This window comes from Haliotis cracherodii, unplaced genomic scaffold (assembly GCF_022045235.1).
Source record: "Haliotis cracherodii isolate W230 unplaced genomic scaffold, xgHalCrac1.p SCAF_28, whole genome shotgun sequence".
Classification (NCBI taxonomy): Eukaryota; Metazoa; Mollusca; class Gastropoda; order Lepetellida; family Haliotidae; genus Haliotis; species Haliotis cracherodii.
This window is the reverse complement of record NW_027266284.1, coordinates 2,124,784-2,151,637: the sequence shown is the minus strand read 5'-3', so window position 1 is coordinate 2,151,637 and position 26,854 is coordinate 2,124,784. Positions and strand designations below refer to the sequence as shown.

General features: G+C 43.9%; 2 protein-coding genes across 3 annotated transcripts; one reads left to right on the top strand and one right to left on the bottom strand.

Annotated features, from left to right (window-relative positions):
- Nucleotides 1–234: 234 nt before the first annotated feature.
- Nucleotides 235–12,595, bottom strand: LOC139473314 (uncharacterized). Its single transcript, XM_071255840.1, has 2 exons — nucleotides 12,294–12,595; nucleotides 235–520 (listed from the first exon to the last, which is right to left on the bottom strand). Exons 1-2 carry the CDS (start codon nucleotides 12,593–12,595, stop codon nucleotides 235–237), a joined length of 588 nt encoding a protein of 195 aa, XP_071111941.1.
- LOC139473384 (secernin-2-like) lies at nucleotides 4,789–26,854 on the top strand. 2 transcript variants are annotated; one of them, XM_071255940.1, is made up of 6 exons: nucleotides 4,789–4,916; nucleotides 19,544–19,698; nucleotides 20,890–21,077; nucleotides 21,488–21,693; nucleotides 22,437–22,670; nucleotides 22,866–26,854. In XM_071255940.1, the coding sequence occupies exons 2-6, from the start codon at nucleotides 19,555–19,557 to the stop codon at nucleotides 23,357–23,359; spliced, it is 1,266 nt and encodes a 421-aa protein (XP_071112041.1). In that variant the 5' UTR covers nucleotides 4,789–4,916; nucleotides 19,544–19,554; the 3' UTR covers nucleotides 23,360–26,854. The 2 variants fall into 2 exon arrangements, with proteins under 2 accessions (XP_071112041.1, XP_071112042.1); XM_071255941.1 differs by lacking the exon at nucleotides 4,789–4,916 and adding an exon at nucleotides 6,102–6,150.

The following is a 26,854-nucleotide window of genomic DNA, read 5'->3' as shown; positions in this document are numbered from 1 at the left end:
TTCTTGCAAGTCAAACAAGGCTCCTTCTTGAACTTTCTTGGTATGCCACTGGAGGAAGGCAGTGCGTTCCGCGGGAGACATGCCATCGGGATTGTACATGACGGCTGGTGGATAGGGACCTCTGTAGGTCTGGTTGGCTTCGGTATTGAAAAAGTGTGGTCACCTGTAAAATCTGTTGTCCATTCCGAATCTTGGTGGGGATTTTCACCACATGTGGGTACAGGCCCTTCAGGATCAAGTGCAGGATCTTCTTCGTCTCCTTCCCTCTTCCTCCAACGGGGTGGGCGCGTCCACCTCCATGGCATCCTCCCCCCTGCCCTCCTCCTCCTTCTCCTGGGGTGATGAACGTCGCTGACGTTTTGTTGGTGAAAGAGTTGAGAAGGTTCCATCCTGTTTTCTTTTGCGTGTGCTGCCCTCCTCCTCCTCCTCTTGGTTCTTCTTCTTCTTGGGTTTTTCGGCCAGAGTCCAGACGTTTACCACTTCGGTGAAACCCACGAGCACGGGTATGGTGCTGACAAACCTAGAAACATAATAGGGGCGAACCGGGATTCGAACCCACAATCATATTTTTCTGGCGTGCCCAAGGAACGCAACTATGCACAGCGAATCGCGGCGCCTTAGATGACTGGACCACCCGTGTCACCTCACTTGTATATCTTCTAATAGTAAATTACACCATCCTCATAATAAAGTAAGCTACACCTTTTGTCAAGCTACATTTGACAGCTCTGACTGTCAAATATTTCGGAATAATCCTGAACAGTAACTTATTCTGTTCAGAAAGAGGGATGACCTGTTGCTCAGAAGCAAGAACATGTGTTGATTCATCACGACCCTCATGTTGTTCCCCTCCACCCTGTGTGTCAAGATGTGGTACAGAATTATTCTAACAAGAAGCGTTCATGGATGTGAATTGTTACCAGCCTCATACGGCCAAGAACTTCAATGATTCAACGGACATGTTACTTTGCTCGACATATTTAAGGTCTTGGTAAAAGACGTCCGACATATTCTAACTTAGAAATGTAGTTAGTGAATGGTCATAAACATAAAGGTAGATTGCAATTATTAAGAAAGCTCTGTAATAACAACTGTAATTCAATAACAAAGATTTAATCTGTGTTCATATTACTACCAACACTATCGTAGCAAATTCAGCAACCTGCTATATACTGCTAAAATGTATCATGTAGACGACTACATTAATGATTATACTGATTGTGGTTCATCCCCAACTCTATCAGCTTGGCGAGCTGTGGTATTCAGACGTCTGTGAGAGAAAGATCAGAACATATTGATAGGAAGACCAGCACAGAGACCGGCGGCGCTAGAAAATCCATACACGCTTACAAATGCATAATCCGTATAATATATTGCAGCTCTATCCACTGTAACTGTGTAATAAAATCGGATCAAGTGTCGAAAGAGTGAAACCATGATATTCGACATTGCTATAACTATGATTGCCATATTAATTAGCACTTTGAATATGATGTGCCAGACAGACATATTTTCTTTGCATCTATGATTCATAAACCTGTTGTGATGTATATGTGAAATAGATATGCTTGACGACGATGGTATCATTTTACTGTTTCTCCGCGCAGTTGTTCATGACTTATCTGACGACATTAAAATGACACTTGGGAAAAACATCATACTGTCATTTAGCTACTTTACATGGGCTTTAACGAAACATCTTATCTATATATCTACTACACACATACACCCTACTGCTCACAAACCGTACGTCGCAAACTGTATACACGTTAGCACTCATTACTTGCTTTTATTGTTTCTACTCGAGTAATGTAAATAATTTATTTGCCTATCTATGATCTTCGGATTCAACTCACTCACTCACTCACTCACTCACGCACTCACTCACTCACTCCGGTGTATGCAACTTGTTCTGCTAGTTCGATCTTGTATACTATACAGCTTAGTTCAGTGTGTTATATCTTACAGGTAATTCGGTTTGTTAATGCACTACATCTAGTTCGAGCTGATATACAACGAACGTAGTTCGGTGTGTTATACATTACAGCTAGTTCAGTCTCACTTACTTTACAACTAGTTTTGTGTGTTGTACATTACAGCTACCTCGATCTGTTATACTATACATCTACCTCGATCTGTTATACTATACAGCTGGTTCGATCTGTTATACTATACAGCTAGTTCGATCTGTTATACAATACAGCTAGTTCGATCTGTTATACTATACAGCTAGTTCGATCTGTTATACTATACAGCTACCTCGATCTGTTATACTATACCGCTACCTCGATCTGTTATACTATACAGCTAGTTCGATCAGTTATACTATACAGCTTCCTCGATCTGTTATACTTTACAGCTAATTCGATCTGTTACACTATACAGCTACCTCGATCTGTTACACTATACAGCTACCTCGATCTGTTATACATGACAGCTAGTTCGATCTGTTCTACTCTACAGCTTCCTCGATCTGTTATACTTTACAGCTAATTCGATCTGTTATACTATACAGCTAGTTCGATCAGTTATACTATACAGCTAATTCGATCTGTTACACTATACAGCTTCCTCGTTCTGTTATACTTTACAGCTAATTCGATCTGTTACACTATACAGCTACCTCGATCTGTTATACTATACAGCTACCTCGATCTGTTATACTATACAGCTAGTTCGATCTGTTATACTATACAGCTTCCTCGATCTGTTATACTTTACAGCTAATTCGATCTGTTATACTATACAGCTACCTCGATTTGTTTTACTATACAGCTACCTCGATCTGTTACACTATACAGCTACCTCGATCTGTTACACTATACAGCTACCTCGATCTGTTATACATGACAGCTAGTTCGATCTGTTCTACTCTACAGCTTCCTCGTTCTGTTATACTTTACAGCTACCTCGATCTGTTATATTATACAGCTACCTCGATCTGTTTTACTATACAGCTACCTCGATCTGTTATACTATACAGCTAGTTCGATCTGTTATACTATACAGCTAGTTCGATCAGTTATACTATACAGCTTCCTCGATCTGTTATACTTTACAGCTAATTCGATCTGTTATACTATAAAGCTACCTCGATCTGTTTTACTATACAGCTACCTCGATCTGTTACACTATACAGCTACCTTGATCTGTTATACATGACAGCTAGTTCGATCTGTTCTACTCTACAGCTAGTTCGATCAGTTATAGTATAAAGCTAGTTCGATCTGTTTTACTATACAGCAAGTTTGATCTGTTATACTATACAGCTGGTTCGATCTGTTATACTATACATATGGTTTGATCTGTTTTACTTTACAGCTGGTTCGATCTGTTGTTCTATACATATAGTTCGATCTGTTCTACTATACAGGTGAGTTATGCATGACAGCGAGATCGGTGAGTTATACATGACAGCGAGATGGGTGAGTTATACATCACAGCGAGATCGGTGAGTTATACATCACAGCGAGATCGGCGAGTTTTACATGACAGCAATATTGGTGAGTTATGCATGACAGTGAAATCAGTGAGTTATACATCACAGCGAGATCGGTGAGTTATACAGCACAGCGAGATCAGTGAGTTATGCATCACAGCGAGATCGGTGAGTTATACAGCACAGCGAGATCGGTGAGTCATACAGCACAGCGAGATCGGTGAGTTATACATCACAGCGAGATCGGTGAGTTATACAGCACAGCGAGATCGGTGAGTTATACATCACAGCGAGATCAGTGAGTTATACAGCACAGCGAGATCGATGAGTTATACAGCGCAGCGAGATCGGTGAGTTATACATCACAGCGAGATCGGTGAGTTATACATCACAGCGAGATCGGTGAGTTATACAGCACAGCGAGATAGGTGAGTTATACAGCACAGCGAGATCAGTGAGTTATACATCACAGCGAGATCGGTGAGTTATACATCACAGCGAGATCGGTGAGTTATACAGCACAGCGAGATCGGTGAGTTATACATCACAGCGAGATCAGTGAGTTATGCATGACAGCGAGATCGGTGAGTTATACATGACAGCGAGATCGGTGAGTTATACAGCACAGCGAGATCAGTGAGTTATACATCACAGCGAGATCAGTGAGTTATACATCACAGCGAGATCGGTGAGTTATACATCACAGCGAGATCGATGAGTTATACAGCACAACGAGATCAGTGAGTTATACATCACTGCGAGATCAGTGAGTTATGCATCACAGCGAGATCGGTGAGTTATACAACACAGCGAGATCGGTGAGTTATACATCACAGCGAGATCGGTGAGTTATACATCACAGCGAGATCGGTGAGTTATACAGCACAGCGAGATCGATGAGTTATACATTGCAATTGTACATTTCAGTGCATGCACAGATTACTTCACTGACTACACATGCACATCATTAAAAGGACAAGGAGGCAATGCAACAGTATCGATATATCGCGTTGTCACCTTTTCTTACGCTTTTAGATAGGGCTACAATTTGACAACCCGATATATTTTAACCTTGAACGATGTCGCTTTGTCGCCCCTTGGTAAAATACAAAAATATTATTCCAAGCGAGACAAATCGACAAATGATCAAAACGTCTTTAGGTCGATTTGTCGGAATTTAAGGCTTTTGAAAAAAGTATACTTTTATGCTTGTTTTGTAGTGCGAACGCGCAACGATGTCCTTTCTAGGAATCCATGGTTAAGTGAAGCACAATCTACATCCACTGAGAGTGGCGCCACCGGCAAGCAGCAACCTGCACTGTGCGGCGATCACTGCAAGTATTGATATTTCCCACACATGCGTACTGGCCAGCACGGGGAATGTACACCGCTACCGGCGCATTATTCACGAGACGACCAATATTGCTCTAGTCTAGGAATATTCTCGAAAGGATTTTAACCAACTAGCTTTCCTTAGGTAAGGATATTTTACATCAAACGCTGCTGTATGTTATGAGCAAGTTCACTGTTTATGTGTAAGGTGTGCTATACTGGCTGGGGTTGCGGCATGGTTAGGACGGTGCCGGTGTCAGGCTCCTCCTTGTTGCCAGTGCAGCACACTACACGCAGCATTTCACGCTTTCACTTCTCTGCCGCTATATTTATCATTTAGCATTGTGAACAAAGAATTCTGTCTTGTCTTAAGTTTGTGGATTTCATGACATGCAGCCGGGTAACAACTAACGATTTCAAATCTATTTAGCATAATGTCAATGACAAATATATTTGAAACGTGTGGAATATGACATGGGTCCCTGGTTACAAAACCTGGAGCACTGAACAACATAGCGATTGCATATTTCAACATTCTTTCAGTATGTGTGACGTAATACTAGACCTAGAAAATGTCGATTACCTTACGTACTCACTCGTGGTATAGATAAATATGGCAGTCATAGCCAGACTACAATTCATCATAATGAAGCTCAAGCCCCGGGGCCACTCATCACGACCTATTCTCGCACGTACGATATTATACATCTCCAAGTTGCCAGGCAAAACCTCCCCGGAAGTCAAGATGGGGCGAGACGTTTACGGCATTGGGCGGAATGGGTCATGTGTTGCCATGGTAACCAAGAGGATCTACATTACGCCAATCCGGAGAGTTAATTATCGAAGGATCAACAATCAACAGACGATTACACGTGGATATGTCATCGGTTTTCAACAGTGTTCCACAGGAAGAAATTGCTACTTACACTCTGATTATAATAGATGTTCATGACGTGCTTCGACACGTGACGCACGCTATATGATAAGTGCAATGTACATTCACCAAATCTTTTATTAGTGCCTGACATTTTGAACATGAAATAACAAATTCGACACCCTGATACTGGAGAAAATTCTGTTCACATAGAACTTTTCGATAAATACGAGTATATCTGCATGTCCGTGAAAGGACAGCTGACGCGAACTGATACGCGAACCGTGAAGCATAGAGACATTATGCGTAGCCGCCACAAACAGTAGCCCTGTAGGCAGACAGACAGTCTGTTCGAGGGTGAACTGTTGACGGTCTGCAAGTGAGTGAGGCAGACATTATGCAGGCGACAGGCATTACGACACACAGACAGATAAACAGCCAACTGGAGAGATACAGTCTGGTCGAGGGATATGAAGACAGCCAGACAGAACACAAGTATTTCAAAGTAACCACTCAGTTCTTCGTTCACCGCCCTCTGTGATCACTGGTATTTTTCTGCAGCTATTTGTATGAACAATGTCGACATTAAGACCTCGGTCTTGCTACGGGCGAGATTTTAGAGCAATGTGGAAAATCAATACTTGATGTGAATCTAGTTCCATGTCCTGTAAGCTCGGCGAACATGCGCCCAGGGACCACTGTCAGCAGCCATTACCATGACTAGCTCATCCCGACATTGGGTGTGTGACATGGCGCTTTCCACTTGCCAAATTAACGCCTAGGGTGTGGACTGTTAGTTCATCGACATGTTTATACTCAACCCACTATTTCAGCAAATGAAACAATACAAACAACGAATAACAAGTAACATACCCTTTTCTTGAACCCAATCCAAGTTCCAACAGTGACAACTGAGGACAAGAGTTACAACGAATAATGATCTGCCAACATTCCTCGGGATCCCATGACACGTGCAGTCACCCTACATCACACTGACAACCATCTAACACTGGTGTATAGTCACACTACATCACACTGACACCAGTCTAACACTGGTGTATAGTCACCCTACATCACACTGACACCCATCTAACACTGGTGTATAGTCACCCTACATCACACTGACACCCATCTAACACTGTTGTATAGTCACACTACATCACACTGACACCCATCTAACACTCGTGTATATTCACCCTACATCACACTGACACCCATCTAACACTGGTGTTTTACAAGCCTACATCACACTGACACCCATTTAACACTGTTGTATAGTCAGACTACATCACACTGACACCCATCTAACACTGATGTATATTCACCCTACATCACACTGACACCCATCTAACACTGGTGTATATTCACCCTACATCACACTGACACCCATCTAACACTGGTGTATATTCACCCTACATCACACTGACACCCATCTAACACTGGTGTATATTCACCCTACATCACACTGACACCCATCTAACACTGGTGTATATTCACCCTACATCACACTGACACCCATCCAACACTGGTGTATAGTCACCCTACATCACACTGACACCCATCTAACACTGGTGTATAGTCACCCTACATCACACATACACCCATCTAACACTGGTGTATATTCACCCTACATCACACTGACACCCATCTAACACTGGTGTATATTCACCCTACATCACACTGACACCCATCTAACACTGGTGTATAATCACCCTACATCACACTGACACCCATCTAACACTGGTGTATATTCACCCTACATCACACTGACACCCATCTAACACTGGTGTATATTCACCCTACATCACACTGACACCCATCTAACACTGGTGTATAGTCACCCTACATCACACCGACACCCATCTAACACTGGTGTATATTCACCCTACATCACACTGACACCCATCTAACACTGGTGTATATTCACCCTACATCACACTGACACCCATCTAACACTGGTGTATATTCACCCTACATCACACTGACACCCATCTAACACTGGTGCATAATCACCCTACATCACACTGACACCCATCTAACACTGGTGTATATTCACCCTACATCACACTGACACCCATCTAACACTGGTGTATATTCACCCTACATCACACTGACACCCATCTAACACTGGTGTATATTCACCCTACATCACACTGACACCCATCTAACACTGGTGTATAGTCACCCTACATCACACTGACACCCATCTAACACTGGTGTATAGTCACCCTACATCACACATACACCCATCTAACACTGGTGTATAGTCACACTACATCACACTGACACCCATCTAACACTGGTGTATTACAAACCTACATCACACTGACACCCATCTAACACTGTTGTATAGTCACACTACATCACACATACACCCATCTAACACTGGTGTATAGTCACCCTACATCACACTGACAACCATCTAACACTGGTGTATAGTCACACTACATCACACTGACACCAGTCTAACACTGGTGTATAGTCACCCTACATCACACTGACACCCATCTAACACTGGTGTATAGTCACCCTACATCACACTGACACCCATCTAACACTGTTGTATAGTCACACTACATCACACTGACACCCATCTAACACTCGTGTATATTCACCCTACATCACACTGACACCCATCTAACACTGGTGTTTTACAAGCCTACATCACACTGACACCCATTTAACACTGTTGTATAGTCAGACTACATCACACTGACACCCATCTAACACTGGTGTATATTCACCCTACATCACACTGACACCCATCTAACACTGGTGTATATTCACCCTACATCACACTGACACCCATCTAACACTGGTGTATATTCACCCTACATCACACTGACACCCATCTAACACTGGTGTATATTCACCCTACATCACACTGACACCCATCTAACACTGGTGTATATTCACCCTACATCACACTGACACCCATCCAACACTGGTGTATAGTCACCCTACATCACACTGACACCCATCTAACACTGGTGTATAGTCACCCTACATCACACATACACCCATCTAACACTGGTGTATATTCACCCTACATCACACTGACACCCATCTAACACTGGTGTATATTCACCCTACATCACACTGACACCCATCTAACACTGGTGTATAATCACCCTACATCACACTGACACCCATCTAACACTGGTGTATATTCACCCTACATCACACTGACACCCATCTAACACTGGTGTATATTCACCCTACATCACACTGACACCCATCTAACACTGGTGTATAGTCACCCTACATCACACTGACACCCATCTAACACTGGTGTATATTCACCCTACATCACACTGACACCCATCTAACACTGGTGTATATTCACCCTACATCACACTGACACCCATCTAACACTGGTGTATATTCACCCTACATCACACTGACACCCATCTAACACTGGTGTATAATCACCCTACATCACACTGACACCCATCTAACACTGGTGTATATTCACCCTACATCACACTGACACCCATCTAACACTGGTGTATATTCACCCTACATCACACTGACACCCATCTAACACTGGTGTATATTCACCCTACATCACACTGACACCCATCTAACACTGGTGTATAGTCACCCTACATCACACTGACACCCATCTAACACTGGTGTATAGTCACCCTACATCACACATACACCCATCTAACACTGGTGTATAGTCACACTACATCACACTGACACCCATCTAACACTGGTGTATTACAAACCTACATCACACTGACACCCATCTAACACTGTTGTATAGTCACACTACATCACACATACACCCATCTAACACTGGTGTATAGTCACCCTACATCACACATACACCCATCTAACACTGTTGTATAGTCACACTACATCACACATACACCCATCTAACACTGGTGTATAGTCACCCTACATCACACTGACACCCATCTAACACTGGTGTATAGTCACACTTCATCACACTGACACCCATCTAACACTGGTGTATAGTCACCCTACATCACACTGACACCCATCTAACACTGTTGTATAGTCACACTACATCACACATACACCCATCTAACACTGGTGTATAGTCACCCTACATCACACTGACACCCATCTAACACTGGTGTATAGTCACCCTACATCACACATACACCCATCTAACACTGGTGTATATTCACATTACATCACACTGACACCCATCTAACACTGGTGTATATTCACCCTACATCACACTGACACCCATCTAACACTGGTGTATTACAAACCTACATCACACTGACACCCATCTAACACTGGTGTATTACAAGCCTACATCACACTGACACCCATCTAACACTGGTGTATATTCACCCTACATCACACTGACACCCATCTAACACTGGTGTATTACAAGCCTACATCACACTGACACCCATCTAACACTGTTGTATAGTCAGACTACATCACACTGACACCCATCTAACACTGGTGTATAGTCACACTACATCACACTGACACCCATCTAACACTGGTGTACAGTCACACTACATCACACTGACAACCATCTAACACTGGTGTATAGTCACCCTACATCACACTGACACCCATCTAACACTGGTGTATAGTCACACTACATCACACTGACACCCATCTAACACTCGTGTATATTCACCCTACATCACACTGACACCCATCTAACACTGGTGTATTACAAGCCTACATCACACTGACACCCATCTAACACTGGTGTATAGTCACCCTACATCACACTGACACCCATCTAACACTGGTGTATAGTCACCCTACATCACACTGACACCCATCTAACACTGTTGTATAGTCACCCTACATCACACTGACACCCATCTAACACTGGTGTATAGTCACCCTACATCACACATACACCCATCTAACACTGGTGTACAGTCACACTACATCACACTGACACCCATCTAACACTGGTGTATAGTCACCCTACATCACACTGACACCCATCTAACACTGGTGTACAGTCACACTACATCACACTGACACCCATCTAACACTGGTGTATAGTCACCCTACATCACACTGACACCCATCTAACACTGTTGTACAGTCACACTACATCACACTGACACCCATCTAACACTGGTGTATAGTCACCCTACATCACACATACACCCATCTAACACTGGTGTATAGTCACACTACATCACACTGACACCCATCTAACGCTGGTGTACAGTCACACTACATCACACCGACACCCATCTAAGACTGGTGTATAGTCACACTGCATCACACTGACAACCATCTAACACTGGTGTATAGTCACCCTACATCACACATACACCAATCTAACACTGGTGTATAGTCACACTACATCACACTGACAACCATCTAACACTGGTGTATAGTCACACTACATCACACTGACACCCATCTAACACTGGTGTATAGTCACCCTACATCACACTGACACCCATCTAACACTGGTGTATTACAAGCCTACATCACACTGACACCCATCTAACACTGGTGTATTACAAGCCTACATCACACTGACAACCATTTAACACTGTTGTATAGTCACACTACATCACACTGACACCCATCAAACACTGGTGTATAGTCACCCTACATCACACTGACACCCATCTAACACTGGTGTATAATCACCCTACATCACACTGACACCCATCTAACACTGGTGTATTACAAACCTACATCACACTGACACCCATCTAACACTGGTGTATTACAAGCCTACATCACACTGACACCCATTTAACACTGTTGTATAGTCACACTACATCACACTGACACCCATCTAACACTGGTGTAAAGTCACCCTACATCACACTGACACCAGTCTAACACTGGTGTATAGTCACCCGAGATCACACTGACACCCATCTAACACTGGTGTATAGTCACCCTACATCACACTGACACACATTCATATTGCCACAATGAAGAATGATCATGAACGCCTCGACAGTCATATTACCACAATGAAGAATGATCTCGAACACCCGGAGAGCCATATTACTACAATGAAGAATGATCACGAACACCGGGAGAGTCATATTACCACAACGAAGAATGATCACGAACACCCCGACAGTCATATTACCACAATGAAGAATGATCATGAACACCCCGACAGTCATATTACCACAATGAAGAATGATCACGAACACCCCGACAGTCATATTACCACAATGAAGAATGATCATGAACACCCCGACAGTCATATTACCACAATGAAGAATGATCACGAACACCCCGACAGTCATATTACCACAACCCCATCCAGGGCCCCGCCAGTGGCTGGAGGTATGAAGATATAGGACCCCAGGCCATGATTATCATGGCTGATATACTTTGACTATTATGTTATGACATGGTATTTAATCTCTCCCTATGATGTTTTCTGGATTCTGTTTATTTGAAAATATTGTGTATGTTATGGCATTTATCTGGATTTCTGTCTTCACATGTGTCACTGTGATTCTCGCCTTCAGGCGTGTCACACATGTTGTAACTGTGTTCCTGTCTTCACACGTGTGACACATGTTGTTACTGGGATTCCCGCCTCCAGGCGTGTCACACTTGTTGTTGCTGTGTTCCTGTCTTCACACGTGTGACACATGTTGTCACTATGTTTCCTATCTTCAGGCGTGTCACACATGTTGTTACTTTGTTCCTGTCTTCACATGTGTCACACATGTTGTCACTGGGATTCCTGTCTTCACATGTGTCACACATGTTGTCACGGTGATTCCTGCCTTCAGGCGTGTGACACATGTTGTCACTGTGATTCCTGCCTTCAGGCGTGTGACACATGTTGTCGCTGTGATTCCTGCCTTCAGGCGTGTGACACATGTTGTCACTGGGATTCCTGCCTTCAGGCGTGTGACACATGTTGTCACTGTGATTCCTGCCTTCAGGCGTGTGAAACATGTTGTCACTGTGATTCCTGCCTTCAGGCATGTGATCATGTTCAGAAGGAGACAAGCGAACTTATTGTTGGTTGAATAGTATATATGCGCACCACAGCTGTGTTGTGTAACTGTGTACTTGATTAGTATAGAAATGTTATACATCCCATTCTAGGGTAGTTTTAAAGCTGTTAGGCACGTTCAAAGGTCGCTTAAACTTTACATTGTCAGACATTTTGCAAATAATATTTCGATTGAACGTACATGTTAATCGAATAACTGGACATCAAAATATGATTTTGCAGTATTTACCAGCTGTGAATTTTTTAAAGTGTGTCTCTATTTACCCTATTATCCATGTTGATATGACTGAATGTCAGTTATTTATTGCACAAATGACAGAAGAGCTATAAGCATGGGACAAAAATTCAATGTCTTTTGTAACATCAGTGTGACTGAATCACAGCTGTGTCTCTATTCTATTCCGCGTACACTTATATCATAACCACTACAAACATTGAAAATATATATCTCTGAAGGTGTATTGTGTGGAATTGTATACATGTGCATATGTACTATACCCATAAACATTATTTAAGATGTGGCAACTCATTGCAAGAATCATTAGACTAATTCACCACGTGATACTTATCAAAATGCCACACATCATGAGTAAATTGATTTAATATACGTGCTGGAGCAGCCGCTCTAGGAATGCTGGAAAGAGATATTCGTGAACGGTTAGTGAGCAGCGCTTCAACATTAGTCAAGTGTCGGTGTAATGACGTGATATCACAGATCCCAGCACAAACATAATGAGAACAAAATATAACAAACGAATATTCAGAGATGTGAGTTTATGTGAAAGTATGTTTTGGTATTGGTATTGTTATTCTTTGTTTTGTACAATGTTAGTGTGCATGTATCAGGCCGTGATGTGCCAGCGTATGAGCTGACACGATGACACAGCCAGCATAGTAAGGCTGTGATGATCAAACAACTGCCTTTCGTTAGATGTACGCGCAGCTGAACACTAAGGTGACTCCAACAGGTGCGACTGTACAGACCGTGAGCTGCTGCTATCTCAGACATCGTGACTAATGCAGCTTTATCACAAGCCTCACATGTCGGCTGACCTCACGCTGTGGCTCTACAGGCTGGTACATTGATTTACAGGGAATCCGGACAACTTGTTTATTGTAGTGAAAGCATTTTCAACGAATTTAAATATTTTATTCATAATTGGATAACGCCGTGCCTTGCCTAATTTCTGAAGTCTGATCTCAAGCTATATCTTCCTGGTGATGTAATAGCCTTTGTACATATGAACATGCAATCATACACGGAGAACAACCAGGGTATACAGATTCGTTAGGTCATGCGGACATATGTTGATTACACGTACGTCAACTACATAAAGGCAACGATTCTGGTGTGTGTGTGTGTGTGTGTGTGTGTGTGTATTTGTGTGCATGTGTGTGCTTGAGTGTGCTTGAGTGCGTTGCGTTTGTGCGTGGGGTGTGTGTAAAAAATGGCGGCAAAGCAGCTTGTAATATTCGTCACCATTATCCATGTTTTCATCGATTGACGAGTTGCTTTCATGAAGTGTTTGACGATAATATGATGTCATGTGTTCAACCTTGATATGCTTATCAGCTGTAATTGACTTCTTATTACCCTCAGTTGGGTCAACTATAAATGTCACTATAGCCATTAGTAGGCACAACTTTGAGTGTAAATCCAGATCAAAGGAGCGATAGAATGAATGAGAGACACGGTGAAAATGAAGACTGAAAATGAGTAAGAGTACCACGGAAAATAATAACTGGGCCTCATAAAGTTCAATAAAAATAAAATATATTCTGAAATAAAATGATGCATCTTTCAGTACATATTCATGAAGACATCTCCTGGACTTTCGGGTCGTGATTCACAACTCGCACGTGCATGTTTATGCACGGCACACAATTTGGATATGTGGGTGTTTGTTTGGGAGCATGCTATTCACACACGTGGTATTTTAATGTCAACAGCTGGCACACAATGACTGTTTAGCTATCAGGTGCTCATAAAACACTTTTGTTCAACCGTACTCAACGTCGTCAATTTAGGGGTGGGAGTGTAATGGTATGGGATGGCATACGCTACCGGGACGACATCGTTCGAGATCATATTCTACTCTTGCAGGGACGTAACGTCATGTTGCAGCAGAATATGCCAGCCCACATGTTGCCCGTGTCGTAACATTTTGATGTAGGTGCCATAATATTGCTATAGTGCAATGGCCGGATGTTTCTCCAGACCTCTCCCCCATAGAACATGTCTGAGATGAGATGGAGGACGCCCACGACAGGACCAGAAGCAGACGGTAACGCTAGCTCAGTTGGGAAATCTTTGGTTGACCTTTGAAACACCCCCCCAGGCTGTTTTCAATCATAATGTGTCGTCAGTGAACGTCGCCGCTTCGCATGTATCAACGCAAATGGTTGTCACATCCGCTATTTACATTGTTAATTGAGTTGTTTTAGGGTGTGTCTCTCTATCTCCTGTTACCAGGCATGGATTTTGCTAGTGAATTTGTTCAGACGAATGACTAAATATACAGTGTCAAAAGTATTTCAGTGTAGAGATTTTCAAATGGCACACTGTGTGTTGACACATCATCTGCCTGTAGAATGGTAGCCACTTGAACTGCTTAGCCTTGTGGGCACGTTATGTGTGCCGTATGCATAGCTAAGTGGTCTCTATAGAGAAAACCATGTTTCACGACAGAAAGTTTATGCGTCCTTTCAGCTATTAATTTTGAAATAAATTCTACCAGTTTGAAAGTCTGTCTTTGGAACGATTGTAACTGAAATGCCTAAGCGTACTATCTCAGAAAATCAAAGATGGCAAATCATTGGCATCTCATGTCCTGTTGGGCTATTGCTCCCGTGTTGAACATAAATCATATCGTAGTCAGCCGACTCATTAGAAAACACATATTGACTGGACATGTTGGGGAAGTCCACGAAATAGCCGGACCAGAGCAGGGTCGTTGTGAAACGGCTGCAAACTTTGCATTGCACTGTTCTACGTCCCCTAGCACCATCAGACTAGGATTAAGAGCCAGAAGACTAATCAGACCCCCACTCCTCTCACCCCAACACATGATGGACCGTTTAGAGTGGTGTCAGGCTCGAGCACAATTGCATCATGGTGATGGAAGGACTCGTGTCTAGAGGCAAAGGGGAAGATCTTATCATCAGCACAACATCCAGGAAACAGAGGCATGTGGTGGCGGCTCAATGCTGGTATGGGCCCAGGCATTGTATCAGGAATGGCAACACATTCCTCAGTTGAGAACAAGGCGTCTCATTTTGAGCACCTCATAGGCTACTGTACCCACAGTGGTCGTCTTGCTGTCACTCCATGGGCCGATGTACCCATTGTGGTCGTCTTGTTGTCACTCCATTGGCTAACTGTAACACAGTGGTCGTCTTGCTGTCACTCCATTTGCTAACTGTAACACAGTGGTCGTCTTGTTGTGACTCCATTGGTTGATGTACCCATTGTGGTCGTCTTGCTGTCACTCCATTTGCTAACTGTAACACAGTGGTCGTCTTGCTGTCACTCCATTGGCTAGCTGTACCACAGTGGTCGTCTTGTTGTCACTCCATTTGCTAACTGTAACACAGTGGTCGTCTTGCTGTCACTCCATTGGCTAGCTGTACCACAGAGGTCGTCTTGCTGTCACTCCATTTGCTAACTGTAACACAGTGGTCGTCTTGTTGTGACTCCATTGGTTGATGTACCCATTGTGGTCGTCTTGCTGTCACTCTGTTGGCTAGCTGTACCACAGTGGTCGTCTTGCTGTCACTCCATGAGCTGATGAACCAACAGTGGTCGTCTTGCTGTCATTCCCTGGCAAGCTGTACCCACAGTAGTCGTCCTGCTATTACTCAATGGGCTGCTGTACCAACAGGGGTCGTCTTGCTGTCACTCCATGAGCTGATGTACCACACGAGGTCGTCGTTCTGGCACTCATGGGCTGATGTACCCACAGAGGTCGTCTTGCTGGTACTCCATGAGCTGTTGTGCCCATTGTGGTCGTCGTCTTGTTGTCACTCCATGGGCTGCTGTACCACAGAGGTCGTCGTCTTACTGTTACTCCATGGGCTGCTGTACCAACAGAGGTCGTCGTCTTACTGTCACTCCATGGGCTGATGTACCAACAGAGGTCGTCGTCCTGCTGTCACTCCATGGGCTGATGTACCAACAGAGGTCGTCGTCTTACTGTTACTCCATGGGCTGCTGTACCAACAGAGGTCGTCGTCTTACTGTTACTCCATGGTCTGATGTACCCACAGTGGTCGTCGTCTTACTGTTACTCCATTGGCTGATGTACCAACAGAGGTCGTCGTCCTGCTGTCACTCCATGGGCTGATGTACCACAGAGGTCGTCGTCTTACTGTTACTCCATGGGCTGATGTACCACAGAGGTCGTCGTCTTACTGTTACTCCATGGGCTGATGTACCCACAGGGGTCGTCGTCCTGCTGTCACTCCATTGGCTGATGTACCAACAGAGGTCGTCGTCTTGCTGTTACTCCATGGGCTGCTGTACCAACAGGGGTCGTCGTCTTGCTGTCACTCCATGAGCTGATGTACCACACGAGGTCGTCGTTCTGGCACTCATGGGCTGATGTACCCACAGAGGTCGTCTTGCTGGTACTCCATGAGCTGTTGTGCCCATTGTGGTCGTCGTCTTGTTGTCACTCCATGGGCTGCTGTACCACAGAGGTCGTCGTCTTACTGTTACTCCATGGGCTGCTGTACCAACAGAGGTCGTCGTCTTACTGTCACTCCATGGGCTGATGTACCAACAGAGGTCGTCGTCCTGCTGTCACTCCATGGGCTGATGTACCAACAGAGGTCGTCGTCTTACTGTTACTCCATGGGCTGCTGTACCAACAGAGGTCGTCGTCTTACTGTTACTCCATGGTCTGATGTACCCACAGTGGTCGTCGTCTTACTGTTACTCCATTGGCTGATGTACCAACAGAGGTCGTCGTCCTGCTGTCACTCCATGGGCTGATGTACCACAGAGGTCGTCGTCTTACTGTTACTCCATGGGCTGATGTACCACAGAGGTCGTCGTCTTACTGTTACTCCATGGGCTGATGTACCCACAGGGGTCGTCGTCCTGCTGTCACTCCATTGGCTGATGTACCAACAGAGGTCGTCGTCTTGCTGTTACTCCATGGGCTGCTGTACCAACAGGGGTCGTCGTCTTGCTGTCACTCCATGAGCTGATGTACCCACAGTGGTCGTCTTACTGTTACTCCATTGGCTGATGTACCAACAGAGGTCGTCGTCTTACTGTTACTCCATGGGCTGCTGTACCACAGAGGTCGTCGTCTTGCTGTCACTCCATGGGCTGATGTACCAACAGAGGTCGTCGTCTTGCTGTTACTCCATGGACTGCTGTACCAACAGGGGTCGTCGTCTTGCTGTCACTCCATGGGCCGATGTACCCACAGTGGTCGTCGTCTTGCTGTCACTCCATGAGCTGATGTACCCACAGTGGTCGTCTTGCTGTCACTCCATGAACTGATGTACCCACAGTGGTCGTCGTCTTGCTGTCACTCCATGGGCTGATGTACCCACAGTGGTCGTCGTCCTGCTGTCACTCCATGGGCTGATGTACCCACAGTGGTCGTCGTCTTACTGTTACTCCATGGGCTGATGTACCAACAGAGGTCGTCGTCCTGCTGTCACTCCATGGGCTGATGTACCCACAGTGGTCGTCGTCTTACTGTTACTCCATGGGCTGATGTACCAACAGAGGTCGTCGTCCTGCTGTCACTCCATGGGCTGATGTACCCACAGAGGTCGTCGTCTTACTGTTACTCCATGGACTGCTGTACCAACAGGGGTCGTCGTCTTGCTGTCACTCCATGGGCCGATGTACCCACAGTGGTCGTCGTCTTGTTGTCACTCCATTGGCTGCTGTACCAACAGAGGTCGTCGTCTTACTGTTACTCCATGGGCTGCTGTACCAACAGAGGTCGTCGTCTTGCTGTCACTCCATGAGCTGATGTACCCACAGTGGTCGTCTTACTGTCACTCCATGAACTGATGTACCCACAGTGGTCGTCGTCTTGCTGTCACTCCATGGGCTGATGTACCAACAAAGGTCGTCTAGCTGTCTCCCATCGAGATGACTTGGAAATATGAACTCTTTTCTTCCGCAGCTCATTGCACTCGCGACTGATTTACTGATTCGTTGGCAAGGCTGCATTTTGTTCCATGCCGATAGTGAGAGTGAAAAACAGTGTGCACACCTGGCTTTTCTAAACTGCCGGGCAAAAGAAAGTATACCTACACTTGACAATTCACAGTTCACTCGGCTCATTACCTTGTCCTGTGAAATTGCGACCCCCATGTTCCTTGGGACGGCATGTGTATTGTGAGATATTCTTTGTTGTGATGCACGAAATACCGCCTGTGATACCCTTATCAAATGCATCACCATCGGAAAACAATGTATTGTTTGTTTCATATATAGCTACTATCAGGCATCGGTATATACTTCCGTTTGAGCGTCAGTTTCTGTAATGGGTGTACACAAGTATTGTTTCGGGGAATGACGTAACATTTGTGTATCTACAAGTGCACCGTTCTATTTTATGACTTCAAGTGTAAAATCACTGTAGTATGTAGTCAACATTTCTGAGAGCTATTAACTATTACTGTTAACGTGTACATAGTTCACTTGTTAAATGTATTTGTGACTAGGACATGAGTTGTGATAATCACATGCAAGACGAGAACATGTGTTATGATTATTACATGCATGGCTAGTACTGACTTGTACATATGTAATGACTACTACGTCCACAATGACTAGTGCATGTAAGACGACAAGTACATGTATAATGATTAATTCATATTCAGTGAGTAGTGTAAATAAATGACTACTAGAGTACTTATGTGATGTAATTAGAACATATGTCATGTACTACAGATTGGTAGACAATGTCCGACATCTTCTTGGCTCTGCCTGGTGCAACGGTTGATGGCAGTGTTCTATTCGGGAAGAACGCGGACCGACCGGTGTCAGAAGTACAAGAGGTCATATACGTCCCCCCATCTGACCACGACGCCGGAGGGAAGCTTCACGTGAGCGTTTCTTTCTATCAGATGTCTATTGTTCACCTAGGATATCATATATCCTGTTTATGTTAACAATGAGTATCTCAAAGTACCCGTATATGTTCACCATGAGGATATCATCTCAATACCTTTATATTGTTCATTATAATTACATCTTATAGCCCGCATATTGCTCATCATAATTATTGCATATTGCACCAGTACAACAGTGTCTGAGTAGATATAAACGTCGACTTATCAGGCTGGTGTATGTATGCTTTGACACAAATCTGAAAAGATGATATGTACTTTCGGAAATTGCACTTGGTTCATTATTTATCCTAATAAGGCAACCATTTATTTGCTAAGTCATATGATGTCAGTAACAGGGTATATTTGTCGGAGATAGGTTCCTCTTCACTAAAATCGGTAGCCATGTTGGACTTGTAAGGCGAAACAGGATTGCAGGTTTGTCATTAGTGGTTAAACAGCAGATTTGGCTTATTGCCTTCGGAAATAAAAAAATAAGTTTTCTATGAAACTTATTCATTGAACTAATATTTTTAACCTATGTTTGATAATGATAACTCATTGTAATGTTATGAGAGAAGTGTACCCGTGTGCCATCTTTATCGCCATAAGTTGGAGCCATGTCGATATCTGAGTGTCTTAGTATACTATGGGCATGGAAACAACTCATGAATGAAGTTTGCTGCTACATCTATATTGTTCCTCGTGGTGAAATTATAGCCCTTGATACACTTCACAACAAAAAGGAGAATTTAGGAATGCTACACACAAATATATCACAAAAGATATAAAATACACAAAGCTTCAAGGACTAACGCTCGTTTAAGGGGCTATTCAAATAGTTGCTTTTCGTAGTTCCGTGTGCTATAAATAAATACAGACGAAGAAGTACAGTTCATGACACGGGCTTCCAGTCGCGACCCAATCATCAATGAACAGCTGGACGACGAACCACAACTTTACGTGAAGTCTGCTCCTTCGTCTGAAGTTAAGTGTAGGTTACGTTTTCTTGACACAGAATACCAATTCATTGTAACTAAGTGGATATCTACCGCTGATATCGATATGACGCGTCGAAGTCAAAAACAACAGCTCAGCCATCCCACTCAAATATACCGCCGGGCCAACCACCCCACCCCTGTACACTCCAACCCCAAGAATGTCAACTAGTACTTGGCTTGTTTGCAGTGTACATTTATCGAGGTTGACCAGGTCTCCCACACGTATGGGGCAGTACTCAGCAAGCCGGCTTGGGCGTGGGGGGCCGAGATGGGGGCGAATGAGAATGGCGTCTGTGTCGGCAGCACGGCGGTGTGGACCAAATTGTGTCATCCAGGCGACCACGCAGAAAAACTAATTGGTGTAGATTTTGTAAGGTTTGTTTGATATGACCTTTTACCTTTCTCAGTTTGTGTATTGATATTACGTTATGTTCAATATATTTGCCGCTGATTTCAATCTAAGTTTAATTTAGAGTGAATGGAAATATGTATTTTCTACTTATAGTTTCTACAATTCGCATTCTTAATTAGTGTCTCAGAAGAGTTAACAACGGGTATACAAGTGAATATGTTTCTGTTTTTGTTTGGAATTCTTTAAATGAGACTCGTATATTGATCTCAGTAATACATGCATGTCAATATTTGAAGACGAGTTTACAGATTGTGTATGTTTCGTGGATGTCAGGAAGTTAATGTTCCTAATAGGTATACATCATATACCGTATTCCACCTCGCTCCTCTCTCGCCATCATGCGTCTATTTAGGCGTTTGTCTCCTGCATTCAGGCTGGGCCTTGAGAGAAGTAAGTCCGCCAAGGACGCACTTGATGTGATCACAGGACTGCTGGAACGCTATGGACAGGGTGGGCCATGTGCAGAGGACCACAGCTTCAGTCAGTGGACATACCACAGTAGTTTCCTCATCGCTGACCGCTCAGAGGCGTGGGTTCTGGACACAGCTGGACAGTTCTGGGCAGCTCACAAGTTGACAAGTAAGAGGCAAATAACAAAATAGAACAATGACGACTTAATACGGACGTATACCAAATGTAGGCCATTATTGTGACTGCTTATGTTGTGTAATGCACAAAGCTACATGTACATCATTTCATCTTTTTATAGCATTATCCAAGACCACGGTCAGTGGAAGACAAAACTCAGGCGTGAAGTTAGAGGACAGTAGCCAGGTTTTTTGTTGCAGGTTGAAAAAGGTTACTAATTGTACAAGTAATGGTAATCACGGGATAGAACGCACACATTGTCACTTATACATACATACGTGAAGCCGGAAGTCGATTCTTCATCTTCGATATCGTCAGTGGTGATGCAGTGGTCATAACCGATGCCACGACCAGCCGTACAATCGGTCCGCTCCTGTCCATGATCTGGGCCGATCTCCGTTTGGCAATGTCGTGCAGATTTTGTAGGAAGATGTATTACATAAGGTTGCGCAAGACCAGTGACCCACAAACAAGGAAGTGTAAACTGACATTTATAGATAGCGCTTGGGATTAAGGGTCCTGCCCGGGGTGGGCCTATGATTAGAATGAATACGCCGAATGTTGCTGAATATATTAAACAGACAAAGAAGATGAAATTTCGGTGCACTATAGGAATATACTGAAGTATTTTAGATAGTAAAGTTTTTATAAAATCCTAATTGATCTTCACTACGCCATGATTTTATGCCTAGGACGTTGGAATTACGTAACATATGTTTGTCTTTGTGATCCAGGCGGTACCTACAACATCTCAAGCACTCTTACTATCGGTTCGGACTTTGATGCCAGCTCCAGTGGTCTCCAGGAGCAAGCAAAGGCGGAGGGATATTGGAAATCGGAGGACGGGGACTTCAACTTCACCAACGTGTTCGGGGGTACTTTCACTGGAATGTCGCTGTCCGAGGCTCAGGTTGCCACCAACAGACTACATAAGGGAAAGGAACTCTTGGAGGCAGCCTCAAACGAAGGTACGTCAGGCTGAGGCGTGGTAAACTATATTTGATAGATAGGTGTGTGTGTGTATTGGTAAGTTAGGATGTGTTACTGCTAATGTTTCACAATGAAACCTGTTCCTGTGGCACTGGGCATAGCCTTTCAATCAAATGATTTTTGTACTGAGATCATAGCTTGGATTAAGCTAAGATTCTTTGCCAAATTTTCAGGTAAGCTGAACCAGAACGACATTTTCAACATACTGCGTGATGAAGGAAGTAGCATCAACTTCAGTGGCGAGTTGCAGACAATGTCAAGTCAGGTCAGTCTCCTCCGCCCGGAGGGGTCAAAGTCCATGGATATCCACTGGTTCACAGCCACGCCTAACCCAAGTCTTTCAGTTTTCAAACCTTTCTTGTTCTCTCCTGAACCTTCGCTCGGAAATTTTACCGTTTCTCCAAATTATGGTGACAAGGCCCGGTCAAGTTTTCAAACTGCCGTTGATAGGCGCCACCTGTTGTTCAAAGCTCATGAGAAGGGTAGAGCACTCATGGAAAGCGACACACCTGCCGGTAAGAAATTGCTCAAGACCATGCAGAGCTTGGAAGCTGATTGCCTCCAGGATACCCGGGAGTTTGTTCAGGATATCGACGACAACAAGCTGCAGGAAGTCAATGATCTTTTTAACGATTTCTGTGAAACTGAAGTGAAATTTTATAGATAAATGACTGTTTGGCGATCTACCACTGAGGGGCGGTGGGTAGCCCAGTGGTTAAAGCGTTCGCTCGTCACGCCGAAGACCAGGGTTTGATTCCTCACATGGGTACTATGTGTGAAGCCCATTTCTGGTGTCCACCGCCGTGATTTTGCTGGAATATTGCTAAAGCGGCGTAAAAACCATACTCACTCACTCACTCACCACAGCTTTCTAGATCCCCGCATCCCGTGCATAAACGCGTGTGCGTATGTTACTGTCTTAACCTGGCTAACTCACCAACCCAAAGAGAACACTAGCATCACCCGCTAATGAAAAGGAGGAGACTTTTAACATCAATACCAAACAAATATTTTAATGTACAATAATCTGGCAAATATTGTCAATATGTTAAAGAAGGCAACTTGCTACAAACACCTTAAAAGAAACCAATGCATATAAAAGCGTTGCACCGCTTTAACGTGTGTGTATGTGTGGTTGTCAGTATTCAGGTTTTATGCATTCCATTTTTGTTTTATATATGAGCGTCACAACTTTCATCCCAAATGCTTCTGATGGGAATAGAACATGTGACATTTTGCCCAGCTTACTTGGAGCCCAACAACAGGTGTCTGTGTCAGTACGTATGCCTCGGCCAGCACATCTCAGTGTTTTCTGTCGTGTGATCATAGCAGGTCAGAAGTAACCATGCACCAAGCAATCTACAAATATTTCCAACCTTACTTGACCTCGACCCTACAGAGAGACTACATTGAAGGTTATATCAAGGCTGACGTGAGAGACGACAAACACCCCGCACACAAGGACACCCAGTCTCGTCATGTGGTGTAATGACCGCTGACCGCTGACCACTGACCGCTGACTGTTAACCATTGACCACTGACCACTGACCACTGACCGTTGACAACTGACCACTGACCACTGACCGTTGACAACTGACCACTGACCGTTGACCGCTAACCGTTGACCACTGACCGTTGACCACTTACCGCTGACCGTTGACCACTGACCGCTGACCACTGACAACTGACCGCTGACCGCTGACCGCTGACCACTGACCACTGATCGCTAGCCGTTGACCACTGACCACTGACCGTTGACCACTGACCACTGACCACTGACCGTTGACCACTGACCACTGACCACTGACCACTGGCCGCTGACTGTTGACCGCTGACCGCTGACTGTTGACCGCTGACCGTTGACCGTTGACCGTTGACCACTGACCGCTGACCACTGACCGCATGTCATTCACTCATCATTACAAGTCAGGCAAAGTAGGTAAAACAATGACAGTTGAAATATATGCTTCATATTAATCTGTTTTCCCTATTCTCGGACACATGATATTTATACTTTAAAATTTGAAATGTATACAACACCCTTGTTGTGGACAAGCTATGTATCTGACTAACAAATAGACCTGGTAGGGTAAGTCTAGCTATGTGTCTGTGGTATGTCTACATAGTAAGTCCTGCATTGATACATTAATGTTTTCACTTTGTGACCTTGGTGTGAGACTGTGATATAACTACGATGCAAGGATCTCCACACAAATCTTTCTTACAATACAGTCTGTGTAGAGTCCATCGTCATCGTTAGGCTAATGAGGATGTTTAAGGCCTGTGAGACGTCGTAGTTGACGAAGTAACCTCGCTGCGGTTGACATTTGCAGCCGCTGCCTGTAGTCACCGCCAGTCGCAGCTGTATCACAATAACACGATGTCTAAGTAAGTGTTACTTATAAGTTACATGTGAAGGACGTGAACCTACAGCCATAATCTTAACTTCTCCAGTCCAATGGAGCTGGTACGTTGACTGTTTAAAGTCTTAAGCAACCAGGCCTCCATATATATTTCTAACTATCGAATCCCATATTATTTTTTGGATTGGTTATTTGTTATAAAGAAAAACGCAATTACATTTTAAGAGAAGCAAGCTATAGTGTCCATTACCGAATGACCTGGACGAAAAGAGCTTGCTTTATGTATACTAGTATGTGTGCAATCCCTTGTACCGGGTGCCGTGAAGTATACAACTTATGTTGAACATAACAAACACTTTACTTGGGAAATATCTTCCTGGGTGACTGTAGTGTAGTCACATGTAGCCTTGCACCTTGCACACGACCTTTGTGTGTTGTTAATTCATTCTTCACTGAATGTTGGCTTATACCGGGCTATCGCAGATCGATTGATTGACTTGAAACTAACCTGAAGTGGCTTAGTGTGTTCTTCTAGTCGCGTCAATAGTTCCCTGAAACAAGCTTTTATAATGTATATCTATGAACTATTTCTTATAAGGCTATTCAAGTTGTATATATTTGGTAATTTTCTTGATTTGGTTATGGCGGCAAAAGTCAACTAACTGCAAGTTCTAGGTTGGCTTTTTACGCTGTTCGCAGTACTATTGTAAGCTTCCATCGAAATAAATGCTTCTCAGATGTCTGAGCATGTTATCAAATGACACGTGAAAGATTTCTGACCAGCTTCAGGAAGACATTCAAACGTAGCTTTCATGATTAGCACACACAAGAAAGTCCAACGATCGCAAGCAAACACACGGAAAACACAAGGAGGGCAACTGCCTCCGGCATCACGAGCCGGAGTCTCTACTAACCTACCTTTTGATTGTGTAGGAAGCGCGATGGGTGGAGATGAAGAAGAAACATGCTTGTACAGAAAACGAGTGGGGATCTTGGTACTGAAGGTTTATTTACGCACAGACAGAAGTACGGTTGTGCCATTGCACTTAGAAATACATTTGTGACAGTATGACCAAAACCAATCACCATATTGGTTTGGCGTACATTGTAATACCTTCACCTTCTGGCCAAGGGGTTATTAAGAAAAACAAGTAATAAAGTGGTGTCCGGAACGTATCAGTTGTGCCATCAGATGGTAGCTCAGGGTGATATCGGAAGACAAAACTCAGGGGTGAGGTTTGAGACGCCAGCAGCCATGGTTATTGATTCAGGGTGAAATAAGTCAAAAGGGTACAGGTTGATAACAGTGTGACAGAACGCACACCGGGACCGAGTTGGCAATGATCCGGGTGCGGAGACCCTGCTCTGTCACTTACTCGAGTCGATGATCTGCCCCGTCTCCAAGTCAGTCAGGTTTGTAGATAGAGGTATTTCGTAACGTGGGGCAAGGTCATTGACCCACGTGCATGTACTTACGTAAGTTCCGGTGTAACGTTCTGTTTTCAACGTTGACTAATGACCCTAGTCCTTGAAAAATGAACCGGTTCATTTCCCAACGCCCTTCGGGGTCTTAATCTAACTTTGAAAAATGAACCTAAAATTAAAAAAAACCTGTAAAATCTAATCACGACATTTAACTCCAACACTAACATGTAATCGCCTTTCATTTCAGCGCTGAAAAAATATCCATAATTAAACGTTGCTTATACCTCCAGTACTCATTCTTCTTCGCTACTTTGGGGCGTGATAGCGCTTCTGCCTGCGGACTAAGAGAGGCTCGATATCTTCTCTGCTGTGAA